The sequence below is a fragment of the Heterodontus francisci genome, chromosome 19 (assembly GCF_036365525.1).
Source record: "Heterodontus francisci isolate sHetFra1 chromosome 19, sHetFra1.hap1, whole genome shotgun sequence".
Taxonomy (NCBI): domain Eukaryota; kingdom Metazoa; phylum Chordata; class Chondrichthyes; order Heterodontiformes; family Heterodontidae; genus Heterodontus; species Heterodontus francisci.
In genome coordinates this window covers 71795305-71820444 of record NC_090389.1, presented here as the reverse complement: position 1 = coordinate 71820444, position 25140 = coordinate 71795305, and the positions used below count along the sequence as shown (strand labels likewise).

General features: G+C 42.8%; 1 protein-coding gene across 5 annotated transcripts in view; it reads left to right on the top strand.

Annotated features, from left to right (window-relative positions):
- LOC137380173 (inter-alpha-trypsin inhibitor heavy chain H3-like) overlaps positions 1-24629 on the top strand; it is a 199673-nt gene extending 175044 nt beyond the window's left edge. For 4 of the 5 annotated variants that reach the window (XM_068051927.1, XM_068051926.1, XM_068051929.1 and 1 more), the window contains 8 exons: positions 1220-1243; positions 3120-3149; positions 3448-3471; positions 19071-19184; positions 21661-21862; positions 23029-23201; positions 23919-24030; positions 24135-24629. In XM_068051927.1, coding sequence (XP_067908028.1) covers positions 1220-1243; positions 3120-3149; positions 3448-3471; positions 19071-19184; positions 21661-21862; positions 23029-23201; positions 23919-24030; positions 24135-24279 — 824 coding nt within the window. In that variant the 3' untranslated portion in view covers positions 24280-24629. The remainder of the gene's footprint in view (positions 1-1219; positions 1244-3119; positions 3150-3447; positions 3472-19070; positions 19185-21660; positions 21863-23028; positions 23202-23918; positions 24031-24134) is intronic. The other variant, XM_068051928.1, reaches the window with a different exon arrangement.
- Positions 24630-25140: the final 511 nt, after the last annotated feature.

Here is a 25140-nt window from a genome sequence, read left to right as displayed (position 1 = left end):
CCACACCACTGCAAGACTAGTTTAAACCCTCCCGAGTAGTACTAACAAACCTCCCCGCAAGGATATTGGTCCCCTTCCAGTTTAGGTGCAACCCGTCTTCTTGTACAGGTCACCTCTGCACCAGAAGAGATCCCAATGATCCAAGTAGCTGAAGCCCTCCCGCCTACACCAGCTCTTCAGCCACGCATTCATTTGCCTAATCCTCCTATTCCTACCATCACTAGCACGTGGCACAGGGAGTAATCCTGAGATTATTACCCTCGAGGTCCTGCTTTTTAACCTTCTGCCTAACTCCCGATATTCACTTTGCAGGACCTCATCTCTCTTCCTGCCTATGTCATTAGTACCAATATGGACCACAACCTCTGGCTGCTCACCCTCCCTTTCAGAATGTCCTGCAGCCGCTCCGAGACATCCTTGATCCGAGCACCAGGGAGGCAACATACCATCCTGGAGTCTCGTTTGTGGCCACAGAAACGCCTATCTGCACCCCTTACGATAGAATCCCCTATCACTATAGCTGTTCCAACCCTTTTCCTCCCCTGCTGTGCAGTAGAGCCCTCCGTGGTGCCACGAACTTAGCTGTTGCTGCTTTCCCCTGGGAGTTCATCCCCCTCAACAGTATCCAATGTGGTATATCTATTTGAGAGGGGGATGGCCACAGTGCTGCTCCTGCACAACCTGCCTGCGCCTACTACTCCGTCTGGTGGGCACCCATCTCTTTTCTGCCTGTGCTGCCATTACCTGCGGTGTGACCACCTCACTAAATGTGCTACCCATGACGTCCTCAGCATCACAGATGCTCCACAGTGAATCCACCCGCAGCTCCAGCTCCGTGATGCGGGTAGTCAGTAGCTGCACATGGTCGTCAGGGACGCTGGAAGCATCCCTGATTTCCCACATAGTGCAGGAGGAGCATATCACGGTGCTGAGCTCTCCTATCATGACTTACCCTTAGATTAATTCGTTACCCCCTTAATTAAAAAATACGATTTACACTAGGGGCCTTGTTCTACCCACTCCAATCTAAAGTCCTTAAAAAAAACACTTTAGTAGTATTCACCTTATCACCAGAGGTTTTTTTTTCAACAAAAAACAAACTTTCCCCTTAGTGTATTTAAATATCTTTAAAAAAAAACAGCTGCTACTCACCATCCTTTAAGTTATAGTTACCTTTAGTTATTTGATTATGCATTTATTCTCATCTTTTTCTCTCCAGATATGAGCCCTACTTTCACTTCTGGTAAAGTACAGCTTAATCATTTAGTGTTTCATGTAGTTGTATTAATAAATCTTGCAACGATGTGTGTTTACATATGAGGGATGGCTCAGCTGACGGCACTCTTGCCTCTGAGTCAGAATGTTGTGGGTTCATGTTCCACTCCAGTGAGTCGATTATGGAGATCTAGGTTGACATTCCAGTGAAGTATTGAGGGAGTGCGGACCCGGTGGAGATGCCATCTTCAGATGATACTTTAAACTGTGAACCCGTCTGCTCTCTAAGATGAATGTTAAAAATCCCATGGCACTATTTTGTAGACAACCAGAGGAGTTATCCCCAGTGTCCTGGTCAATATTTATTCCTCAATCAACATCACAAAAGTAGATTATCTGGTCATTATCAAATTGCTTGTTGTGGGTGCTTGCTGTTTGCAAATTGGCTGCTGTGCTTCCTGCATTACAACAATGACTACATGACAATAGTAATTAATTTGCCATAAAGTGCTTTGGGGCATCCCGAGACCATGGAAGGTGCTAGATAAATGTAAGTCTTTCTTTTATATGAAATTGATGGACAGGAAAAGACCAGGTGGTCCATCAAGCCCTCCCCACACATGATGACCAGAGCATCATGTCAAACCACCTCCTACCTTCCTCCATCCCTACAGCCGTGTAATCTTCTGGAAGAGGCAAAAAAAGAGAAAACCCAGGGCCAGTAAGGGAAAAATACACCGGGAAATTCCTCTACGTACCTCTTAGTTAAGGTAATCACATAGACAAATATATAAAGACACTTAAATCTATAAAGATACTCACCTTCAATATGATGTGATCTCTACTCCAGTGAAGAACTGGTCCAGCTTGCTCTTGAAGTCATAGCGATAGCCATCATCCTCCACACTAGCTGGCAACATATTCTAGAGGTTCCCTAATCTGCAAAACTGGAATAATCTGTCAACAAGGATGCCATCCAGCCCTTTAATTATTTAATAGACCTTTATCAGGTCACCTCTAAGCCTGAGCTGCTTCAGAGTAAATTGACCAAAACCTCTGTGAATAGCTGAGATTCTTTAAGCTAAGAATCATTTCTGTAGCTCTTCTCTGGACCTTTTCCAAGGCCACAATGCCCTGATCACCTATTTGCTAAAAGCATTGTGTAACTAAGCAACATAGACCAGAAGGTTTCAGCTTCTTGATGATATAATTGACTTCAGCACTAAGGAAGGGAAAATTAACCTTCACTTGACATTGTTTGCATGTGGATGTCAAATTGAAAATAGGATCAGTGTTTTATGTGATGCTGTCTGGCTGTAAAAGCTGCAATCACATTCCTGACCCATATGTGGAGAAAGGCCATTTGGGTGAAGTGCCAGAGAGCGAATGGCAACTGTGGCACCACTCTGAGGGTCAACCAGTGGTGAATTGTAGCGTATTGGGGAAATGCTTCTTTTGATTTCTGTTTACACATTCCTCATTTTTGTCATTAGCCACTGACAAAGGGAGCTGTTTTGGTTCATTTGTATTTAGTCAATTAAATACTTGATTGGTAACTTAGTAGGTAAGTGGTTATTTGAAGCAACCATGATTTTTATTGACACACGGAGGTGTAACTATTTAAAGGTGTGATATATTTGAGAGCCGATGCCTCTGAGCCATACTTTCAGATGTAATGCCCATGAATCAAGAGGGATTACAAAACTAACCAAATTGCTGAAACATCTTTTCAGTTTTTCCCAAGCCGAACAATCTACAGCTAACAATTGAATTTAGAATTGAATAGATACTGTTAAAAATTACATAATTCTTTTGGAAATTTTCTAGCCTTGGCTCTATGGATCAATGCTAGACACTTTTTTTATAAATTGTGTTGTTAAATCAAAAGTTTTAATGTTTTTCAGGAATACGTATGTTATCAGAAAGCTTTTTCGGTAAGTTTTTTTGAAACAGCTTATCTCATTTGGAGCTGTTTCTGCAAGTTGTGGCATATGCGTGTAAGAATTTCTTCATCAAATACGAATCACCCGACAATGGCAAACTGTTTTTTTCTGTGAACTACTTTAATTACTTGCAAAAGTATTGATCCTTTTAATTGGCACACGTGATAAATATACTTATTCCCATGTAACCCACAAAATACTGTAGAGGTGTCTAGCGATAAAATACCTTTAAGCTATAGTTACCTTTAGTTACTTGATTACGCATTAATTCTCATCTTTTTCACTACAGATATGAGCCCTACTTTCATTTCTGGTAAAGTGCAACTTAATCATTTAGTGTTTCATGTAGTTGTATTAATAAATCTTGCAACGATGTGTGTTTACATATGAGGTATGGCTCAGCTGACGGCACTTTTGCCTCTGAGTCAGAATGTTGTGGGTTCATGTTCCACTCCAGTGAGTCGATTATGGAGATCTAGGTTGACATTCCAGTGAAGTATTGAGGGAGTGCGGACCAGGTGGAGATGCCATCTTCAGATGATACTTTAAACTGAGAACCCGTCTGCTCTCTAAGATGAATGTTAAAAATCCCATGGCACTATTTTGTAGACAACCAGAGGAGTTATCCCCAGTGTCCTGGTCAATATTTATTCCTCAATCAACATCACAAAAGTAGATTATCTGGTCATTATCAAATTGCTTGTTGTGGGTGCTTGCTGTTTGCAAATTGGCTGCTGTGCTTTCTGCATTACAACAATGACTACATAACAATAGTAATTAATTTGCCACAAAGTGCTTTGAGACATCCTGAGGTCATGGAAGGTGCTAGATAAATGCAAGTCTTTCTTTTATATGAAATTGTGTTATGGTGGTGCTTCTATATTTTTTGTAAAATATTTTTTTGAAGACTCGTAGATTAGAATTATGGACATTGTTTTATTTAGGAAAACTGGAATGATTCCATTGAGTTTTTTCATTGGGGTCTTTGAAAGGACAGTGAGAGGTCGTGTTTGAAAATAACATTTACTGGAAGTCGTCTATCTTCAGATAAATACCCAGCAGGGGCTTTTGACTTGAGGGAGATGTTTACAGAGAAGTGACAGGTCAATATTTATAGGGGTCTGGAGGTTTGACTCTGGAGATGTTGGGCTGGATTTTATACAGGTCTCGACGTTGGGATCTGTGGGGGTTGGGGGTGGCATGAAGATTGCCCCAGATGAGGCCCACCATGGTTGTTCACCAGATAGTGGTACCGCCCAAGTATCGCTGGGGAATAGCCCATGAAATTCCTGTAGCGGGACATGTAGGGATCCAGAAGACCCAATTACATATAAGTTGACATTTTTACTGGCCAGGTCTTTCCAAGGACTTGATGCAGTTTTGTAAAACATGCCATACATGCCAGATTGTGGGAAAACTGCAACCTGCCATAAAACCGGCACCTCTAATTCCCATACCAGTTTTTGGGGAACCGTTTAGTGGGGTGTTGGTAGACTGTGTAGGACCTTTACCAAAAACAACAGTGGGACACCAATATATACTCACTATCATAGAACAATTTCTGCTCAGGTAGTGGTAGAAAAGTTCACCCAGTTCTTCTCTAGATATGAATTACCAATTGAGATTCATTTGGATCAAAGTTCCAATTTTATGTCTTAAAATTTTTCAGGAAGTTATGGATAATTTGGATATAACATAGTTAAAGTCTTCAGCATACCACCCAGAGACACAAGAAGCTTTAGAAAAGTCACATCAGACCCTCAAAATGATGATCAGGGCATACTGTCATAAATATGCCCATGATTGGGATAAAGGGCTGGAATTTCTTTTGTTTGCTACCAGGGATTCACCTAATGAGTCTACCAGTTTTCGTCCTTGTGTATTAGTTTATGGACATGAGATAAGAGGTCCTCTAAAACTAATTAAAGAAAGGTTGTTAGAACAAAGGGATGAATCTGCTGTGTTAGAGTTTGTATCTGTGTTTGGAGCGGCTCACGAGAGCCTGCAAAATGGCTCAGGAACACCTTAAAGCTTCCCAAACAACCATGAAGAGATGGGCAGACAAGCATGCCAACCAGGGAATGAGGTATGACTGCCTTTACAGGGTGAACCGCTGAAAGCACGGTTCAGTGGTCCATGTAAAGTGGTCAAAAGAATTGGTAAAGTCAATTATTTGATTGGCACCCCAAATCGCTGGAAAAAGAATAGGCTGTGTCATATCAATATGTTGAAACAATATCATCACTGAGAGGAGGATAGACAAGCACCGGTATGTCAGGTGGTAGGGACAATGAAGGATGAAAGGATAGTGAGGATGAGCTAGAAGGAGACCTAGATAATTCTCATATTGAACCCCCTACTATCTGGTTAACTCATACTGAATTGTTAGGGAGATGAGGCCATATGGATTGAGCTAAGGAACAAAAAAGGGGCAATCACACTGCTGGGAATGTACCATAGACCCCCAAACAGTCAGAGGGAGATAGAAGAGCAGATATGTCGGCAAATCTCTGAGAAGTGCAAGAACAATAGGGCAGTAATAGTAGGGGATTTTAATTACTCCAATATTAACTGGGATAGTTTTAGTGTGAAAGGAATTGAGGGAGCAGAATTCTTGAGGTGCATTCAGGAGAATTATTTTGCCCAGTATGTAGCAAGTCCAACAAGAGAGGGTGCATTTTAGACTTAATTTTAGGAAATGAAGATGGGCAGGTGGAAGGAGTGGCAGTGGGAGAGCATTTTGGTAGTAGTGATCATAATTCAGTCAGTTTTAGCATAATTATGGAAAAGGACAGAGATACAACAGGAGTTAGATTTCTCAATTGGGGCAAGGCCAATTTTACTAAACTGAGGAGTGATTTAGCAAAAGTGGACTGGAAACAGCTACTTGAAGGTAAATCAGTGTCAGAATAGTGGGAGGCATTCAAAGGGGAGATTCAAGGGGTCAGGGTAAACATGTTCCCACAAAGAAAAAGGGTGAGGCCACCAAATCTACAGCCCCATGAATGTCAAGGAGCCTACAGGGTAAGATAAGGCAGAAAAGGAAAGCTTATTCCGACACCGAGAACTCTATACTACTGAAAGCTGAGAGGAGTATAGAAAGTGGACGGGTGAAATCAAAAAGGAAATTAGGAAAGCAAAGAGAGGGCATGAAAGAATATTGTATGCAAAATCAAGGTGAACCAAAGATGTTTTATCAATACAGTAAGAGGATAACTAAAGAGAGAGTAGGGCCCATAAAAGACCAAAAAGGTAACCTATGTGTAGGAGCGGAAGATATTGGTATGGTTCTTAATGAATACTTTGCGTCTGACTTCACAAAAGAGGGTGACGATGCAGATATTGTAGTTAAGGAGGAGGAGTGTGAAGTATTGGATGTGACAAACATAGGGAGAGAGGAACTATTAATGGGATTAGCATCCTTGAAGTTGATAAATCACCAGGGCCAGATGAAATGTAGTCTAGACTGTTAAAATAAGCAAGAGAGGAAATAGCAGAGGGTCTGACCATCATTTTCCAGTCCTCACTGGATACAGGTGTGGAGCTGGAGAATTGGAGAACTGCTAACGTTGTACCTCTGTTTAAAAAGGGAGCAAAAGATAGACCGAATAATTACAGGCCAGTCAGTCTAACCTCAGTAGTGGGCAAATTATCGGAATCTATTCTGAGAGACAGGATAAACTGTCACTTAGAAAGGCACAGGTTAGTCAAGGATAGTCAACATGGATTTGTTAAGGGAAGATCTTGTTTGACCAACTTGATCAAATTCTTTGAAGAAGTAACAAGGAAGATAGATGAGGGTAGTGCAGTTGATGTGGTCTACATGGATTTTTGCAAGGCTTTTGACAAGGTCCCACATGGCAGACTGGTTAACAAAATAAAATCCCATGCGATCCAGGGAAATGCAGCAAGGTGGATACAAAATTGGCTCTGTGGCATGAAACAAAGGGCAATTGCTGACGGCTGTTTTAGTAACTGGAGGGCTGTTTCCAGTGGTGTTCCGCAGGACTCAGTACAGGGTCCCCTGCTTTTTGTGGTGTATATTAACGATTTGGACGTAAATGTAGGTGGCATGATCAAGAAGTCTGAAGATGACACAAAGATTGACCATGTGATAAATAGCGAGGAGGATAGCTGTAGGCTGCAGGAAGATATTGATGGTCCAGTTAAATGGTCAGAAAAGTGACAAACAGAATTCAACTTGGAGAAGTGTGAGGTGATGCATTTTGGGGAGGTTAAACAAGGCAAAGGAATACACGATTAATGGGAAAATACTGAGAAGTGTAGAGGAAGTAAGGGACCTTGGAGTGAATGTCCACAGATCCCTGAAGGTAGCAGGACAGGTCAATAAAGTGGTTAAGAAGGCAGATGGAATCCTTTCCTTTATTAGCCAAGGTATAGAATATAAGAGCAGGGAGGTTATGTTGGAACTGTATAACTCATCGGTTAGGCCACAACTTGAGTACTGTGTGCAGTTCTGGTCACCTCATTACAGAAAGGATGCAATTGCACTAGAGAGTGTACAGTGGAGATGTACAAGGATCTTTCCAGGACTGGAAAAATGCAGCTATGAGGAAAGATTGGATAGGCTGGGGTTGTTCTCTTTGGAACAGAGAAGGCTCAGGGGAGATCTGATTGAAATGTACAAAATTTTTAGGGGCCTGAATAGAGTGGAGGTGAAGGGTCTATTCACCTTAGCAGAGAGGTCAGTGACGAGGGAGCATAGATTTGAAGTGATTGCTAGAAAAATTAGAGGAGAGATGAGGAGAAACTTATTCACGCAGAGGGTGGTAATGGTCTGAAACTCACTGCCTGAAAGGGTAGTTGAGGCAGAGACCCTCAACTCATTCAAAAGGACTCTGGATATGCACCTCAAGTGCTGTAAGCTGCAGGGCTACAGACCAAATGCTGGAGGGTGGGATAAGAATAGGTGGATCGTTTTTCAGCCGACACAGACAAGATGGGCCAAGTGGCCTCTTTCTGTGCCTTAAACATTCTATGATTCTATGCTTTCCTATTTAGATGCAGAACAATGAGAAGACCTAACATGGTTACTCGCGGTATTTAAAATAGTCTGGAGGGACAAACCGGGATGTATAACCTTAGCCACACATGATGTGGATGTAGGAGAATCCTTTCCTATAAAACAGCATCCTTATCACTTCAGTCCAGAGAAACAGCCCCAGGTAAAAGCAGAAATCCAATACATGCTGGAAAACCACCTATTTGAACCCAGTCAAAGCTGCTGGAGTTCCCCAGTCATGTTGGTGCGGAAACCTGACAGTTCAACTAGATTTGGCATAAACTACAGAAAGGTTAATGCTGTAACAAAGGCAGTCTCCTACCCAATTCCTTGCTTGGAAGACTGTATTGACAGGGTGGGCAGTGTCACATTTCTGACAAAAATATATTTGTTAAAGGGATACTGGCAGGTTCCTTTAACACCCCAAGCTAATGAAATATCGGCCTTTGTTACACCAGACGGTGTTACAACTGAGGCAGGTGGAGTGCACTCTTAATTCAGTCCCACTTCTCCACGGGTCACAGCATATCAATAAATTTTCCCACTTACTGAAAAATAGCCAATTAGATACTCGATTTGTCTCCAGAATAAAGCACACCAACCAGGTCCCTTTAATCAACAACAAAATTAGCTATTTATTATAAAACTAAGTCCTAACCAGTCAGCTGCTGCCTATAATGGTTTACACAGGGATGCTGCAGATGTGGACTGGTGCACAGCAGGTGAGCAAGGGTCTGTGGAAAGAGAAGCAGAGTAAACGTTAACTCTGCTTCTCTTTCCACAGATGCTGCCAGACCTGCTGAGTGATTCCAGCATTTCTTGTTTTTGTTTCAGATTTCCAGCATCCGCAGTATTTTGCTTTTATTATATAGGTGAGCAAGGGTGATGTGTAGCTTGCAGAGCTCATGTTGGTTCCTATGGAGCAGAGAGCCTTTGTTTGATAAGCCACTTCCGTACATCTCTACCTTGCTGCTAGCCCTGCATGCAGAGCCTGGGTGCCATCTGCCCTCCCATGCATCTTTCATATTGTAGGTCCTCAGCGTCCTCATAGTCAGAGGATAAATCCTGTTGACATCTTTCATCATCATGCCAGGCCTGGCCCCTATTGGGTGCGTAGTTGTGCAGAGCAGCAAAGAAAGGAGCTGGCCTTTTGGGCCCATAGTATAGAGCATCACCCTATCCATGCAGGCATTGGAGGTGCTGTTCCAGCATGCCGATCTCCAGCTCAATGGTGGCTCATGTAGCTTAGTGGCTGGCGTTGTATCTCTCCTCTGCAGCAGTGGTGTCGGGAGGCATGTCTGCAAAGGATAGCCCTTATCTCCAAGAAGCCACCCCTCCATCTGAGCTAGTTCAGTGAACAGCGGTGGCAGCCGGGTTGGTGCAAGACCCAGATGTCATGGCAGTTGCCTGAGAAGCGGGCACACATTCGCTTCAAGCATCTGCAGTGTTCACATACCAGCTTCACCTAGATTGAGAGGGCTCCTTTTAATGGTGACGTCTGCAGGTTTTTTTTATTCATTCATGGGATGTGGGCGTCACTGTCTATGCCAGCATTTATTGCCCATCCGTAATTGCCCTTGAGAAGGTGGTGGTGAGCTGCCTTCTTGAACCGCTGCAGTCCATGTGAGGTAGGTACAACAACAGTGCTGTTAGGAAGGAAGTTCCAGGATTTTGACCCAGCGACAGTGAAGGAACGGCGATATAGTTCCAAGTCAGGATGGTGTGTGACTTGGATGGGAACTTGCAGGTGGTGATGTTCCTATGCATCTGCTGCTTTTGTCCTTCGAGTTGGTAGAGGTTCTGGGTTTGGAAGATGCTGTCGAAGGAGCCTTGGTGCATTGCTGCAGTGCATCTTGTAGATGGTACACACTGCTGCCACAGTGCGACGGTGGTGGAGGGAGTGAATGTTTGTGGATGGTGTGCCAATCAAGCGAGCTGGTTTGTCCTGGATGATGTCGAGTGTTGTTGGAGCTGCACCCATCCACGCAAGTGGAGAATACTCCATCACATGCCTGACTTGTGCCTTGTAGATGGTGGACAGCCATTGGGGAGTCAGGAGGTGAGTTACTCGACGCAGGATTCCAAGCCTCTGACCTGCGCTTGTAGCCACGGTATGTATATGACTACTCCAGTTCAGTTTCTGGTCAATGGTAGCCCCTAGGATGTTGATAGTGGGGGATTCAGCAATGGTAATGCCATTGAATGTCAAGGGGAGATGGTTAGATTCTCTCTTGTTGGAGATGGTCATTGCCTGGCACTTGTGTGGCGCGAATATTACTTGCCACTTATCAGCCCAAGCCTGGATATTGTCCAGGTTTTACTGCATTTCTTCACACTGCTTCAGTTGCTGAGGAGTTGCGAATGGTGCTGAACATTGTACAATCATCAGCGAACATCCCCACTTCTGACCTTTTGATTGAAGGAAGGTCATTGATGAAGCAGCTGAAGATGGTTGGGCCTAGGATACTACCCTGAGGAACTCCTGCATTGATGTCCTGGAGCTCAGATGATTGACCTCCAACAACCACAGTCATCTTCCTTTGCGCGAGGTATGACACCAACCAGCAGAGAGTATTCCCCCTGATTCCCATTGACTCCAGATTTGCTAGGGCTCCTTGATGCCATATTCGGTCAAATGCTGACTTGATGTCAAGGGCAGTCACTCTCACCTCACCTCTTGAGTTCAGCTCTTTTGTCCATGTTTGAACCAAGGCTGTAATGAGGTCAGGGACTGAGTGGCCCTGGCGAAACCCAAACTGAGCATCACTGAGCAGGTTATTGCTAAGCAGGTGCTGCTTGATGGCACTGTTGATGACACCGTCCATCACTTTATTGATGATTGAAAGTCGACTGATGGAGCGGTAATTGGCTGGGTTGGCCTTGTCCTGCTTTTTGTATACAGGACATACCTGGGCAATTTTCCACAATGCCGGGTAGATATCAGTGTTGTAGCTGTACTGGAACAGCTTGGCTAGGGGTGCGGCAGATTCTGGAGTACAGGTCTTCAGTACTATTGCCGGAATATTGTCAGAACCCATAGCCTTTGCAGTATCCAGTGACTTCAGTCGTTTCTTGATGTCACGCGGAGTGAATCGAGTTGGCTGATGTCTGGCATCTGTAATGCTGGGGACTTCAGGAGGGGTCCAAGATGGATCATCAACTCGGAACTTCTGGCTGAAGATTGTTGCAAATGCTTCAGCCTTATCTTTTGCACTGATGTGCTTGGCTCCCCCATCATTGAGGATGGGGATATTTGTGGAGCCACCTCCTCCAGTTAGTTGTTTAATTGTCCACCACCATTCACGACTGGATGTGGCAGGACTGCAGAGCTTAGATCTGATCCGTTGGTTATGGGTTTGCTTAGCTCTGTCCATTGCATACTGCTTATGCAGTTTGGCATGCAAGTAATCCTGGGTTGCAGCTTCACCAGGTTGACACCTCATTTTGAGGTATGCCGGGTGCTGCTTCTGGTATGCCCTCCTGCACTCTTCATTGAACCAGGATTGATCCCACAGCTTGGTAGTAATGGTAGAGTGGGGGATATGCCGGGCCATGAGGTTACAGATTGTGGTTGAGTACAATTCTGCTGCTGCTGATGGCCCACAGCGCCTCATGGATGCCCAGTTTTGCATTGCTAGATCTGTTCGAAATCTATCCCATTTAGCACGGTGATAGTGCCACACAACACGATGAACGGTATCCTCAATGTGAAGGCGAGACTTCGTCTCCACAAGGACTGTGCGGTGGTCACTCTTACCAATACTGTCATGGACAGAAGCATCTGCGACAGGCAGATTGGTGAGGACAAGGTCAAGTATTTTTTTCCCTCGTGTTGGTTCCCCCACCACCTGCCGCAGACCCAGTCTAGCAGCTATGTCCTTTAGGACTCGGCCAGCTCGGTCAGTAATGGTGCTACCGAATCATTATTGGTGATGGACATTGAAGTCCCCCACCCAGAGTACATTTTGTGCCCGTGCCACCCTCAGTGCTTCCTCCAAATGGTGTTCAACATGGAGGAGTACGGACTCATCAGCTGAGGGAGGGCGGTAGGTGGTAATCAGTGGGAGGTTACCTTGCCCATGTTTGACCTGATGCCATGAGACGTCATGGGGTCCGGAGTCGATGTTGAGGACGCCCAGGGCAACTCCCTCCCTACTGTAGACCACTGTCCCGCCACCTCTGCTGGGTCTGTCCTGCCGCTGGGATAGGACATACCCAGGGATAGTGATTGCAGTGTCTGGGACCTTGTCTGTAAGATATGATTCCGTGAGTATGACTGTGTCAGACTGTTGCTTGACTAGTCTGTGGGACAGCTCTCCCAACTTTAGCACAAGCCCCCAGATGTTAGTAAGGAGGACTTTGCAGGGTCGACAGGGCTGGGTTTGCCATAGTCGTTTCCGGTGCCTAGGTCGATGCCAGGTGGTCCGTCCAGTTTCATTCCTTTTCATTGACCGTAGCGGTTAGGTACAACTGAGTGGCTTGCTAGGCCATTTCAGAGGGCATGTAAGAGTTAACCACATTGCTGTGGGTCTGGAGACACATGTAGACCAGACCAGGTAAGGACAGCAGATTTCCTTCCCTAAAGGACATTAGTGAACCAGATGGGTTTTTACAACAATCAACAATGCCGTCATTAGACTAGCTTTTAATTCCAGATTTATTAATTAAATTCAAATTCCACGTTCTGCTGTGGTGGGATTTGAACCCACGTCTCCAGATCAATACGCTGGGTCTCTGGGTTACTGGTCCAGTGATAATACCACTTCGCCACTGCCTCCCCAGGTGGTAGCCTGGCAGTAGGCCTGATGGCCACATGAGTGCAGTCTATCAACATTACAACCTATGGTTCTCCGGCAATGGTGCCAGAACCACTGGCCCTCTGGTCCTGGCTGTGAGAGTCCGTCCTGAAGCGGACATACACACTGACCCTCCGGTGCAGGGCATTGGTGACCTCCCTGATGCAGCGGTGCACTTCTGACTGTGTGACCCCACAAAGGTCTCTGGTGGGTCCCTAAAAGGCTGCAGAGACGTCAGGCTTGAGAACCGCTGCCACTATGAGGACCAAAGGCATGGGATGTCCACCGGAGCCCATGGGCTGCAGATCAACCTTAAGCAGTGCACAGAGACATGTCACCGCCCTCTCTAAATGCACAATCTCCTCTGACACTGGTGCTCTGACATCTGATGGCATGTCATGTGGGACCTGTAGATGCACGACAACCGTAATGGCGACCTCCCCTTGGGGACTGCTGCTCACGACCGGGGGCCTCTGTATGGATCGCACCTGCCCATTGGTGTTGCCTCTGGCGCATACGGATCCTCATGTGCAGAGGATCACCCAATGTGGGATGAGCCATACCTATTTCCATGTGATCAATAATGTTGAACCCTTCATGTATTCAAAGGTTCCTAACAGGGCATGGATTGGCGTTGACGGGTACATCAGCTACTTTCCTGGATCAACTGTGTGGCGTGCCATGGCATTGCCTATCTTGGCCAACACTTAGAGTGGCACAGCATGACCACATCAAGACCCTAACAGCGGAATCGATTGCCCCCACCATCCATAAAGCCTTAATGCTCCTGCCTTTACTGCCACCCTCCCCACACACAGGGTGCCGAGTGTGCCATTGCCCCCTCATAAACACAGAGCTTACACTGTTAACGGAGGGATGGTACACGGTACCTCCCTTCATGCCAGCACAGCTTTCCCTCCAGTAATCCCAGACCCCCTCCCTTTCAGAGTGCAGAGTTAGACCCCTGCATATCCCTCTCTCCCTCTTCCTTTAAGAATGCAGAGTGAGACCCTTGTGTATCCCCCTCCCTCCTCCCTTTAAGAATGCAGAGTTAGACCCCTGTGTATCCCCCCCCCCCCACCTCCCTTCCATAATGTGGAGTGAGGACCCGCCGGCTTTTCAGATCGTGAACGGGACAGCACGCAATGGCCGCCCCCTCAACGAAAAGTCCGGCAGTGTCAGCGGAGAGGCGGCGGGCTGCAGACTCAGCAAAAGTAAGTAATCATTACCATATGCTAATTGTGGTGCCCCCGCCATGTGGCAGGGCGGCCGCACCGAGGTCCCGCCACCGTCAGTAATATGCCGCGGGTCGAGACGGGACTCTCCCCGTAGCATTTTACTGGCCCCCGCGCCACAAACCACAGCGTCGAGGGGCTGGTAAAATTCAGCCGAAAGTCTTTCCAGGCGAGGTTGATGAGCAGTCTTTGATAGATAGGAGGTCAAGGCAATTCATCTGCAGCAGGCTTCACATAGGTCTTCCATCAGGTGTGCAGCAACAGGTCTTCTTAGGTTGTACAGCAGCAGTATAGCAGTAGAAGAGTTCTTCAGATTTCATGATTTCTTAAAACTTTGAAGGCAACAGGAACTAAAGGCCTCCTCAGGTCAGGGGGAAAAAACCTGACCCGAACCTGACAGGACCACATTGGACCCGAACCTGAACCAGCCCAAGTCCCTCCAATTTTTCTCGAGCCCGACCCTAACCCGACCACCGGAATGTTTCCTTTACCTACCTTGCGACTCCCAATCTTCAGGAAGCTGCAGCATGAGCGTGATGATGTCATAGAGACGCTCACTCGCTCACTGCACAGACTCAGAGTTTCCCTCCTTGACGTCCTGGACTCCCAGCTCAGGTAGGCTTTTTACTTTTAACACTTACCTGCAATTCTTGCTCTGCGTGTTGTACCTGGACCTGGCCCGACCCGACCAGAGCCCAAAAGCTGGACCCGGAAGAGCAACCTGACCCGACCTGAACCCGACACATGTCGTTGCGTCTCCTCGGGTTCGGGTCAGGTAGCAGGCCTTTAACAGGAACCACACTTGATGCAAGGATTCTTCAGAGACAAGATGCAATAAGAATCTGCCACCTTTGAAATGCACGGTTTCTTAAGAGATGCAGGATTCCTTTACAGAGAGAGCTAACACTTTTTCTGGGTTTTCCTCTCTGATCTCCAGGCAGGTCAAAACCAAATTTCAAAATGCCTGCTCTTTGTCCAACTCATTGGTTTTTTAAAAGGTCCAAAGTGAAACTGAAACTTCCAGAACTCAGTCATAAAGTCTCCCTTGTCACTCAATGAGTGTCCAAGAGGTCAAACCCCTTGCTGACTTCCTTGAAATTACCTGCTTTCCTGTTCTTGTGTACAAATTCAGCTTCCTTTCAAAACACCCATAAAGTTCAGCTTTTGTTTTGAATTTCCTTTCAAAACATTCACATTTTTCAGCTATTTGTAGGTGTCTTAATGTCCACTGAATCCTTTTTCAGTTTTTTAAAACACACAGAATCTTAAGTTTTTAATACAAAAACAAAATCCTTATAACAACAGTCTTTTCCAATGCTGAGTGATGCCATTCAGGTGAAAAAATGCTCCAGCAACTTTTCAGAGACCAATGAAACAAGTGGTAGCCAGTGTTCCTAACTGTGTGGTTTACCTGGGTGTGCTGGTATACAGTGACACTTGGAAGGACCACTTGGAACAACTAGAAGCTCTGTTTAGAAAATGACAATTGCTGATTTAGTGATAAACCTTGCCAAAAGTGAATTTGCAAAAGCGAGGGTAACCTACCTTGGGCATATAGTAGGGCAAGGACAAGTGTTGCCAAGAACAGCACAAGTACAAGCATTGGTGGAATTCTCTACCCCTGAGACTAAGCGAGAAATCATGAGGTTTTTGTTGATGTATGGTTTCTACTGCAAGTCTGTACCAAATTTTCGTACAATAGCTGCTCCACTGACAGATTTGCTACAAAAGAGAAAACCAAGGTAGTGTTGTCAGGGCAGTGTCAAGCGTCTTTTGAGAGGCTGAAAGTCATTTTGATCAATGAACCAGTGTTGGCTGCCCCAAATTTCACTAAGCCCGTCAAAGTAGCAATTGATGCTAGTGACCTGGGGTTTGGTGCAGCCCTGTTAGAATTTGATAAAGCAGGCGGAGAAAACCAGTAGGATTCTTTTCCAAAAAGCTAAATCGACACCAAAAAAGATAGTCAACAGTGGAAAAAGAAACCCTCGGCTTATTACTGGCTCTTAAGCATTTTGTGGTCTATGTCCTCCACGACTACAGAGAGACACTGATATATACTGATTATAATCCCCTAGCCTTTGCGGAAAAATTCAAAAACCAGAATTCCAGACTATTCTGATGGAATTTACTGTTGCAACCTTATCACTTAAAGACTATCCACATTGCGGGGAAAAATAATGTAATTATGGCTGCTTTGTCTAGGATTTACCTTTACTTTGAGTTATCTGAGTGCAAAGATGGTACAAAGCAGAACTGTATTAGCTACAGGTAAAGAGTCAATGAAGATGAGTGTGAAATGTGTTTTAAAATATTTTTCATCTTCTGGTTTTTTTCTGCAATCTTTATATGGAGGTGTTAAGATGGTGCTTCTATATTTTTAATGTTTTTTTTTCAGGACTCATGTATTTTAGAATTATGGGCATTGTTTTATTTGGGAAAACTGCAAAAGATTCCATGGATTTTTTCCACTGGAGTCATTGAAAGGACACTGAGAGGTCTTGTTTGAAAACAACATTTACTGGAAGTCACCTGTCTTGAGATAAATACCCAGCAAGGGCTTTTTGACTAGGGAAAGATGTTTACGGAGAAGTGACAGGTCAAGATTTATAGGGGTCAGGAGGCTTAACTCTTGAGATATTGTTTTGGTTTCACTTTGGACAGTGTGTTGGGGGGTGGGGGTGGGGGGGGGGGGGGGGGGGTGGTTGAACTGTTTTCAACACAGTTGGAGAAAAACAGCCAAGAGAACATTCAACTTCAGCAGCCTCTTCCATCTCTTTGAGAACTTCCCGAGAATTAAGTGTAAGAAATAGAGAAACTGATGCTGCATTTCTCCTGAAAAGCCTGCCAGAAACCACTGATGCCACATTTCTCCTTAAAAGCCTGCCAAACTGATCTTCAACATCACCTGAAAAGAACTGTTCTAGAAAGATCCCAGTGACAGCTGTCTGGGCGTATTTGGGACACCAAACCAAAAAGGGACAACTGACATCTTTCCATGTCTTTTTTTTCTTCAAGAGTAGCAAATATTTAGCCAAAGTCTTTTTTTTGTAACCGAGCTCTAAAGAGAAAATCTTTTTCGGTTAATGTGTGTGTGTGTGTGTGTGTCTGTCTGTCTGTGTGGCTAAGATAACGAGGGAACTTTCATATTTCAATCTGTGTTAATGCTTTGCTTTGTCTCTGGTTAAGTGTTGTTTTATAATAAACTGATAATTTTGTTGTTTATTAGAAAAACCTGGTTGGTGTATTTTATTCTGGAATAAAAATAGGGTCTATGATTGACTGTATCGGTAACTGTGCAAACATTTAAGTATATGTTGTGACCTGTGAAGAAGCGGAACTAGAAAAAAACAGTGCACTCCTCCCGCCTTGGTTGTAACAGGAAAAGACCAGGTGGTCAATCAAGCCCGCCCATGCTCATGATGACTGCAGCATCATGTCAAAACACTTCCTCCTTTCCTCTATCCCTGCAGCTGTGTAATTTCCTGGGAGAGGCAAAGAAAGAGATAAAAACAGGGCCAATAAGGGAAAAATACACAGGGAAATTCCTCTCCGTACCCCTTAGTCCAGGAGATCACGTGGACAAATCTATAAAGCCACTTGCCTTCAATATGATGTGATCTCTGTGTCCCAGTGAAGAACTGGTCCAGCTTGCTCTTGAAGTTATACAGAGAGTCGTTATCCTCCACACCAGCTGGCAGCATATTCTAGAGGCTCCCTAATCTGCTAAACTGGAATAATCTATCAACAAGGATGCCATTCAGACCTTTAATTATTTAACAGACCTTTATCAGGTCACCTCTAAGTCTCTGCTGCTTTAAAGTAAGCAGTCCAAGGCCATAGAGCCTATCTGAGTAGTGGAGGTTCTTTCAGCTAGGAATCATTTTTGTAGCTCTCGTCTGGACCTTTTCCAAGGGCACAGTGCCTGGATCACTTATTTGCTAAAAGCAGTGCGTAATTAAAAGCAACATAGACCAGAAGGTCTCAACCACAATCTGTGATGCTATAATTGACTTCAGCACTGCTGCACCAAGGAAGGAAACATGAAGTAGTCCTGATCACTATCCAGTGAGCTTCACTTGAAAGTGTTCACATGTGGATGTCAAATTGAGAATAGAATCAATGTCTGCGGTGATGCTCTCTAGGGTTAAAAAAAGCTGCAGATAATCACCTTCTTGACCCTATGGAGAAAAACCAATTAGGTGAAGTGCCAGAGCGCGAATTGCAACTGTGTCACCATCTCGCTCTGAGGAGAGGAGGTGGTGAGAAAAAATATTGACAAAACAATAAAATTTGATACACCACTAACTCTGATATAGCTCATATAACGTATGACTCATTTTCTAAAACAAAAGCAATACTCTCTCACACGTATCTTTTAATGTCTTATTGTTGTAAAAAAGGTCTAATTATTAGTATGCTTCTATATTCAGTAATATATATGTGTGATTAAATTCATAGGATTATGCAGAGTACATTATGTATGGAGCAAATGTATTATTCTGCTGCTAAAATAGAACTGTGTCCCTTTAAGGCCACAAGGTCTAAGGACTGTAAATACCCACAGCCAACTAGAGGCCAATTTCTCTTAAGCACATCATGAGATTCATTACAGGATAATTGTTTTAAGCCCTAGCTCCCTGCAAAATTCAGAACAAGCAGCAGGAAACACCTGACTTTTTTTCAAGATTGTTTTGCAATGATGTTAAGTTTTTTTAATATTTGTTCAGGGGATGTGGGCGTCGCTAACTAGGCCAGCATTTATTGCCCATCCCAGGTTGAAATGTCAAAGACTCAAAACTTGTTTTATATAAAAGTGGCAATGATTTAAATGTTCTAAAACTTTGACATCTTTTTCAAGTTGACAGTGATCCTCATTTTATCATTTCAATAAACGATCACAGTGATGCTGTTTGTTTCAACATTGATGGAAAACCAGGTGCAATTCTAAATCTGGTCACGGATCCGTATACAGGTAGGTGCAATCTGTATCACAAGCTGTCACAAGGAAGCAAAAATGGCCGTGCAATGCTGCCAAACAGAAACATACCCTGAGTTAGCAAATCATACAGTGACATTAAAGCTGGCCATTCTGAAATTCTACCATTTGACTTCCCCACATTCCTGGCTGATCAAGGAAGATCTGACAGCAAAGCATTTCCTCATTTAAAAGGAGAAAAAACAACAAAATAATCGCATGGTTGTTATTTGTAGTGGATGGTATATAAAAAACAAACTTCAGATTTATTATGGTACTTTCCAACATTTCAACATAACTGTCAGATGGGGTCCGGATTTGAACTTGCAGTCTTTTGAACTGACAGTCTAGTGTAATGCTTTTAACTTTATGAATTGGCCTATCTAAGTGCACCCCTGTTTTCTACAAATGTTATGGATAATTCCCTTGATGTTTCTGCAACTTTCTTCATTATTTTCCCTCACTTTTACTCATGGGTTCTCTGAAGTAGCTTTCCAGCAATAAAGGTCATTGGGTAGGGTCTCCTTATATTTGCAATAAATACCTTGACATCCTTCACATCATGGCCACTTCACTAAATCCCTATCATCCCTATGGTCTTTAAAGTGATACAAACCAGTTTAAAATCAATTGGACCCAACTTGTGTTGTAAGAATTTATTATATTTACTGCTTAGCAACAGGGTGAAAATTTTATAGAAAAGGCATATGTACCGTGTACTATTTCCAGCACCTCCAGCGTGATGCCACCACCAAACACATCTCCTCCTCCCTTCCCCTGTCAGCATTCCGAAGGGACCGTTCCCTCGTGGTCCACTCCTCCATCACTCCCAACACTTCATCCCCTTCCCACGGCATCTTCCCATGCAATCACAGGAGATGTAACACCTGCCTTTTTACCTCCTCTCTCCTCACTATCCAAGGCCCCAAACACTCCTCCCAGGTGAAGCAGCAATTTACTTGTACTTCTTTCAATTTAGCATACTATATTCACTGCTCATTGGGGAGACCAAATGCAGATTGGGTTACCACATTGCAGAATACCTCCACTCAGTCCGCAAGCATGACCCCGAGCTTCCAGTTCCTTGCCATTTTAATTCACACCTTGCTCTCATGCCCACATTTCTGTTCTTGGCCTGCTGCAGTGTTCCAGTGAAACTCAACGCAAGCTCACAGAACAGCACCTTCTCTTCCGATTAGGCTCTCTACTGCCCTCTGGACTCAACACTGAGATCAACAACTTCAGACCATGACTATCATTTTGACATGTGCCAGTCTTAAACTTGCTTTTCATATTTTTTGCTTTCAGACAGAGTTATTCATGATTCTGCCATTAACATTCTCTATGGACAAATGCTTTGTCTTTTACTACAGCTATTACTACTCCCTTTGACTTTTGTGCCAAGATATCTTTGTCATTTAATCTCTCCTGCCCTCTGCCCTATCACAGACCTTCCCTTTTGTTCTTTTTCCCTTCCCCTCCCCGCTTTCACTTGCTCCAAGCCTATTACATTTCAAACCTTTGCCATTTCTGATGAAAGGTCACTGACCTGAAACATTAACTCTGTTTTTCTCTCTCCACAGATGCTGCCAGACCTAATATGTATTTCCAGCACTTTGTTTTTATTTCAGATTTCCAGTACCCACAGTTTTTGCTTTTATTATTTAAGTCTGTGTATCTTAGTTGAATTTATATACAAAAAATATTTCTTATTCAAAGTGTCATGTATATATAATAGTATTAACAGGGCCATGTGGAACTAAAAGTTCCACAGGAATTTGTTCTATTCAGAGAATGAAGGTTTATTTTTCATACAAAAACAGAAAATACTAGAAACACAAATGGATCAGCATCTAAAAAGAGACAAGAGAGGTGTTGACGTTTGGGTGTATAAACTTTCATTAGAATTGACAGATCTGTGTGTTTCCAGTGTTTTATGCTTTGGTTTTGAATTTCCAGCATTTGCAGTTAGTTTTCTTTTATTTTATGGCCTAATTTTTGCCAATTTATTGTTCCTCAATGTAACTTGCATATAAATAAGATCAAAAGGAGCTTTTTCTGGAGATGTCATAGCTACTGTAATGAGGGATTCCCCATTAACAAGACCACCAAAATGTTGCATCCCATTCCTAGTGTTTCCTTCATTTTCTCAGCTATCAACAGTTCAGCTGTTCCATATGATCATTAGCTTGCTGATTCCTCCCATAGAGAGAGAGTCATAGAGAGATACAGCAGGCCCTTCGGCCCACTGAGTCTATGCCGACCATCAACCACCCATTTATACTAATCCTACATTAATCCCATGCCCCCTACCACATCCCCACCTTCCCTCAATTCTCCTACCACCTACATACACTAGGGGCAATTTACAAAAGTCTTTCCATTCATCATTCACTCCTATGAAAAAGTGATTCTCCAGATTTTAATTTAACATTGTGACAATTGATAAATGTATTTTTAAATTTACACTCAGGTTTTGTGGTAAATGGAGAGTTGATTGGAGAGAAAAAAATAGAAACTAACAAGAAAATAAACACATACTTTGGAAAGTTTGGAATTGTGAACAACAAAATGGATGTGAAAGTTGAAGTATCGACACAAGCGACTACAGTCTTTCATGGAGAAGACAAGATTATTTTTCCCTGGTCAGCAACTGCAGCTTTAACAAAAGAGAGGTATTACTGCATAAACCGTACAGCAGCATTACATTTGTGTTTCAGGTGGTGACATAAATACAAGTATAGCCAAGAAACAAAACATTCAATTACTTTAATTCTCACAAAATGCCTCGCAATGTTAAAGTAATTTGTACAACTAATGCCATCCTTGATAGACATCACTTTTGGTTTATCTTTGTAATTTTTGAATTACTTTCATTACAGCATGTGAAGAAAAAATCAGAAGCAAAAATACAAATAAGAACTAAAGAATCACCATCACACACACAAGGTGGAATAGCAATATTGCTACAATAACAAACCTAAGTGAAAATTCATAACAGTCAAATACCTGAACCAAGATTAATTTGATTGACATTAAATTTTTAAAAATCAAAAAACTGTCATGATGGATATTATAAAAGAAAAAATATTACAGTGCCTTATCATACCTCTGAGAAATGCCCCAAATCACTTCACATACAACAAATTATTACATATTGTAACGTTCAAGCTGCCCTAAGAATTGGGCATCAGTATCTCTCATACTTTGCTGGCATTGACAGAAGTTGGTAGGATGTTGCACCAGGAGCAGTCCTCCCTGCTTTTGGGCTGCTTGCCTTTCCTTTCCCGAGCATCTTCCCACTCCCTCCATGTATCTGCCCTGATTGTCAGTTACTCTTTCAGATTCCGTTCTGAGTCACATCCGAAGTGTGCTTTTTGTTTTTTTCAAAAAAAGTAAAAATAATATTAAAATACTGAAGATGCGACTTCAAAGATATGCTTCACAGAGTCAGTGGAGCTTAGAGCGAGTGCATGGAGCATGCAAAAAGAGGTTGGGTGGAGGATGCCTAGTAGCCTGTGGTAAGAAAGAGTGGGATGGAGAAGCAGGAGTGTAGGAATGGGGTCTGAGGCCCAGGAGATCTTCGATCCTGCACTGTGGTGAGTGCTGGGTTCGCAGACGGTATCTGATTTTTCCATCCTGATAGCAAGGACCAATCAAACTATAATCACCACGAGACCAACTGAGTGGGTCTACATGGTAATATATAAAAGCTATTAAAAATAGATTATTAAAAATTGTTTATTAAAAGTGACCATTTTGAGAGCTTTATTTGTGCTTATTCAGTACTCAGGATATCAAGGTTTAGAAACTGCAAAATTTATCATCATTTATTTCCTAGTTTCTCAATCTCAATTATGAAAGAAAGGAATCTCACGATAACAATGGGAGATGATGCAACGTTTGTTATTGTGTTGCATCGGGTCTGGAAAAATCACCCTCTACACAGAGACTTTCTGGGATTTTATACACTTGACAGCCACAGGCTCTCAAATATAACCCATGGATTACTTGGTAAGTAGAGTATTCACTTCATTTCTTGCAAAGCCATACTTAATCACTGAGCAACTCTAAAAGAGGTTACAGCTCTTGTACAGCAGTGAATTGCTTTCACAAATTCCTTGGTATCAATAACCTCCAGTACTATATTTAGTGATGACTCTGCAGGATATACATCACAAGAGTAGTAATTTCCAACCATCACTGAAACTGACTGTGAATTTGGCACCATATGTTCAATTTTGTGTCTCCAGACAGTCAAAAAACTAAATTTTCAAATCAGCTTGATCACTCAGTTGTGAAATAAAGAGTAGTTTAACCTGGTTAAGGAGATTTCAATTCCAGAACTCCAGAATTTAATTCAATTATAAGTAATGGAGATTATTATTCTGCGATCATGATTGGAATATAACCATTCCAAAGTTTGATTTAAAATCAATCTCTGTGAAATTACCGAATTAACGATTAAATTAATGTTTTACTGAACCAAATTACCACCTGAGTTCCCGCACAAGCAAAAGCATTACACAATGGAGAAAAGTGAAATTCTTGGTTTAATCACAACATTTAGCAACAGCTTCTTAACTCATTCATCCCTTATGAATCATTACGTCTTCCTCACTGGTAAAATAAACTACGTTTTCTTTATTCTCCTTGGGCATGCTGCACTCACTGCACTGTACTGTATTTGTGACTTTCCCGTCAAATTAATTTACCTTTACTTTGACGCAGGCCAGTTTTACCATGAAGTAAATGCTGAGATATATAACATTCGCCCTGGCTTAGATCAAGGCAAACCTGATGCAACAATGATTGTAAAAGGTCACAAACTCAGGGTGACAAGGTAATGTTGCTAAGATAGTGTAACATTTTTGATGTGTCCTATATAATAGTTGTAATTTGTCTGTACATTTCTGACATGTATTTTATTGATGACTTTAATTTTAGGGGATACCAGAAAGATTACAGATTCGATCCAAAGCGAGGTACCAATATCCCATGCTGGTTTGTTCACTACAATGGGAAAGGATTTATTGATGGAATTCCCACTGACTATGTTGTTTCTTCTTTATTTGACTCACTATCTCCATAGCATGAGACCAGATATTGAAGGCTTATCCCTTTAGTATTCCTTTCATGGCTTTATTGTTCAATCACTACTTTATATGTCAAATATATAGATAGATTAAAAATCACACATCTGCAAGCACGTCTGTCTCTTCAATTATAAATTTCTATGTTCATTTATAATGGAAACTGCCTGTGTAACATGACCAGATTTAGTTTGCGTGTGCCAAGAATGGAATGATGAGGAAATACCTGAGAAGGGACAGCGACGAGGGAGTCTGATGGAGTTGTTTCCAAAACAACAATTTGTGCAATTCAAATCATCAATATGCACAGAGTATGTCAATAATAAATTCACTGTTATTCGTAAACAAACTCTTTACTCATCACTTTGTTTCCATCCCTCTTTCTCACACATGGAGTGCTGTTGTTTTCTTTCTTCCATGTTAAGACTCACGAGGTATGTTGGCATTATAGAGTTGCTCACAGTAGATGACCATCTGTTTTACAGTAACAAGAATGATATAACATGTAATGCCCTTTACAAATCCATGTTTGTTGTCTCAGATTGGCCTATATCTTATAATTACTTTATCATTTTCTTACATGACAAAATTGACTACACTTCAGAAGTACTCAGTTGGCTATAAAGCACTTTGGGATGCCTTGAGGTTGTGAAAAGGGCTCTATAAAATGCAAGTCTTTTTCTTTCTTTCCCTTTTTTTAACCGGAATCTAACACTCATAGCCATCTAGTCTAATGGTACATGAACTGTTTCCAAAGAACTTTGCAAAGTTATTTTTGGAGTGTTTGCAATTTCATTACCAATTTCCCTCCATATTCTGAGGTGTTGATCATCTGTGCTTCGTGATTTTTCAAATGTAAG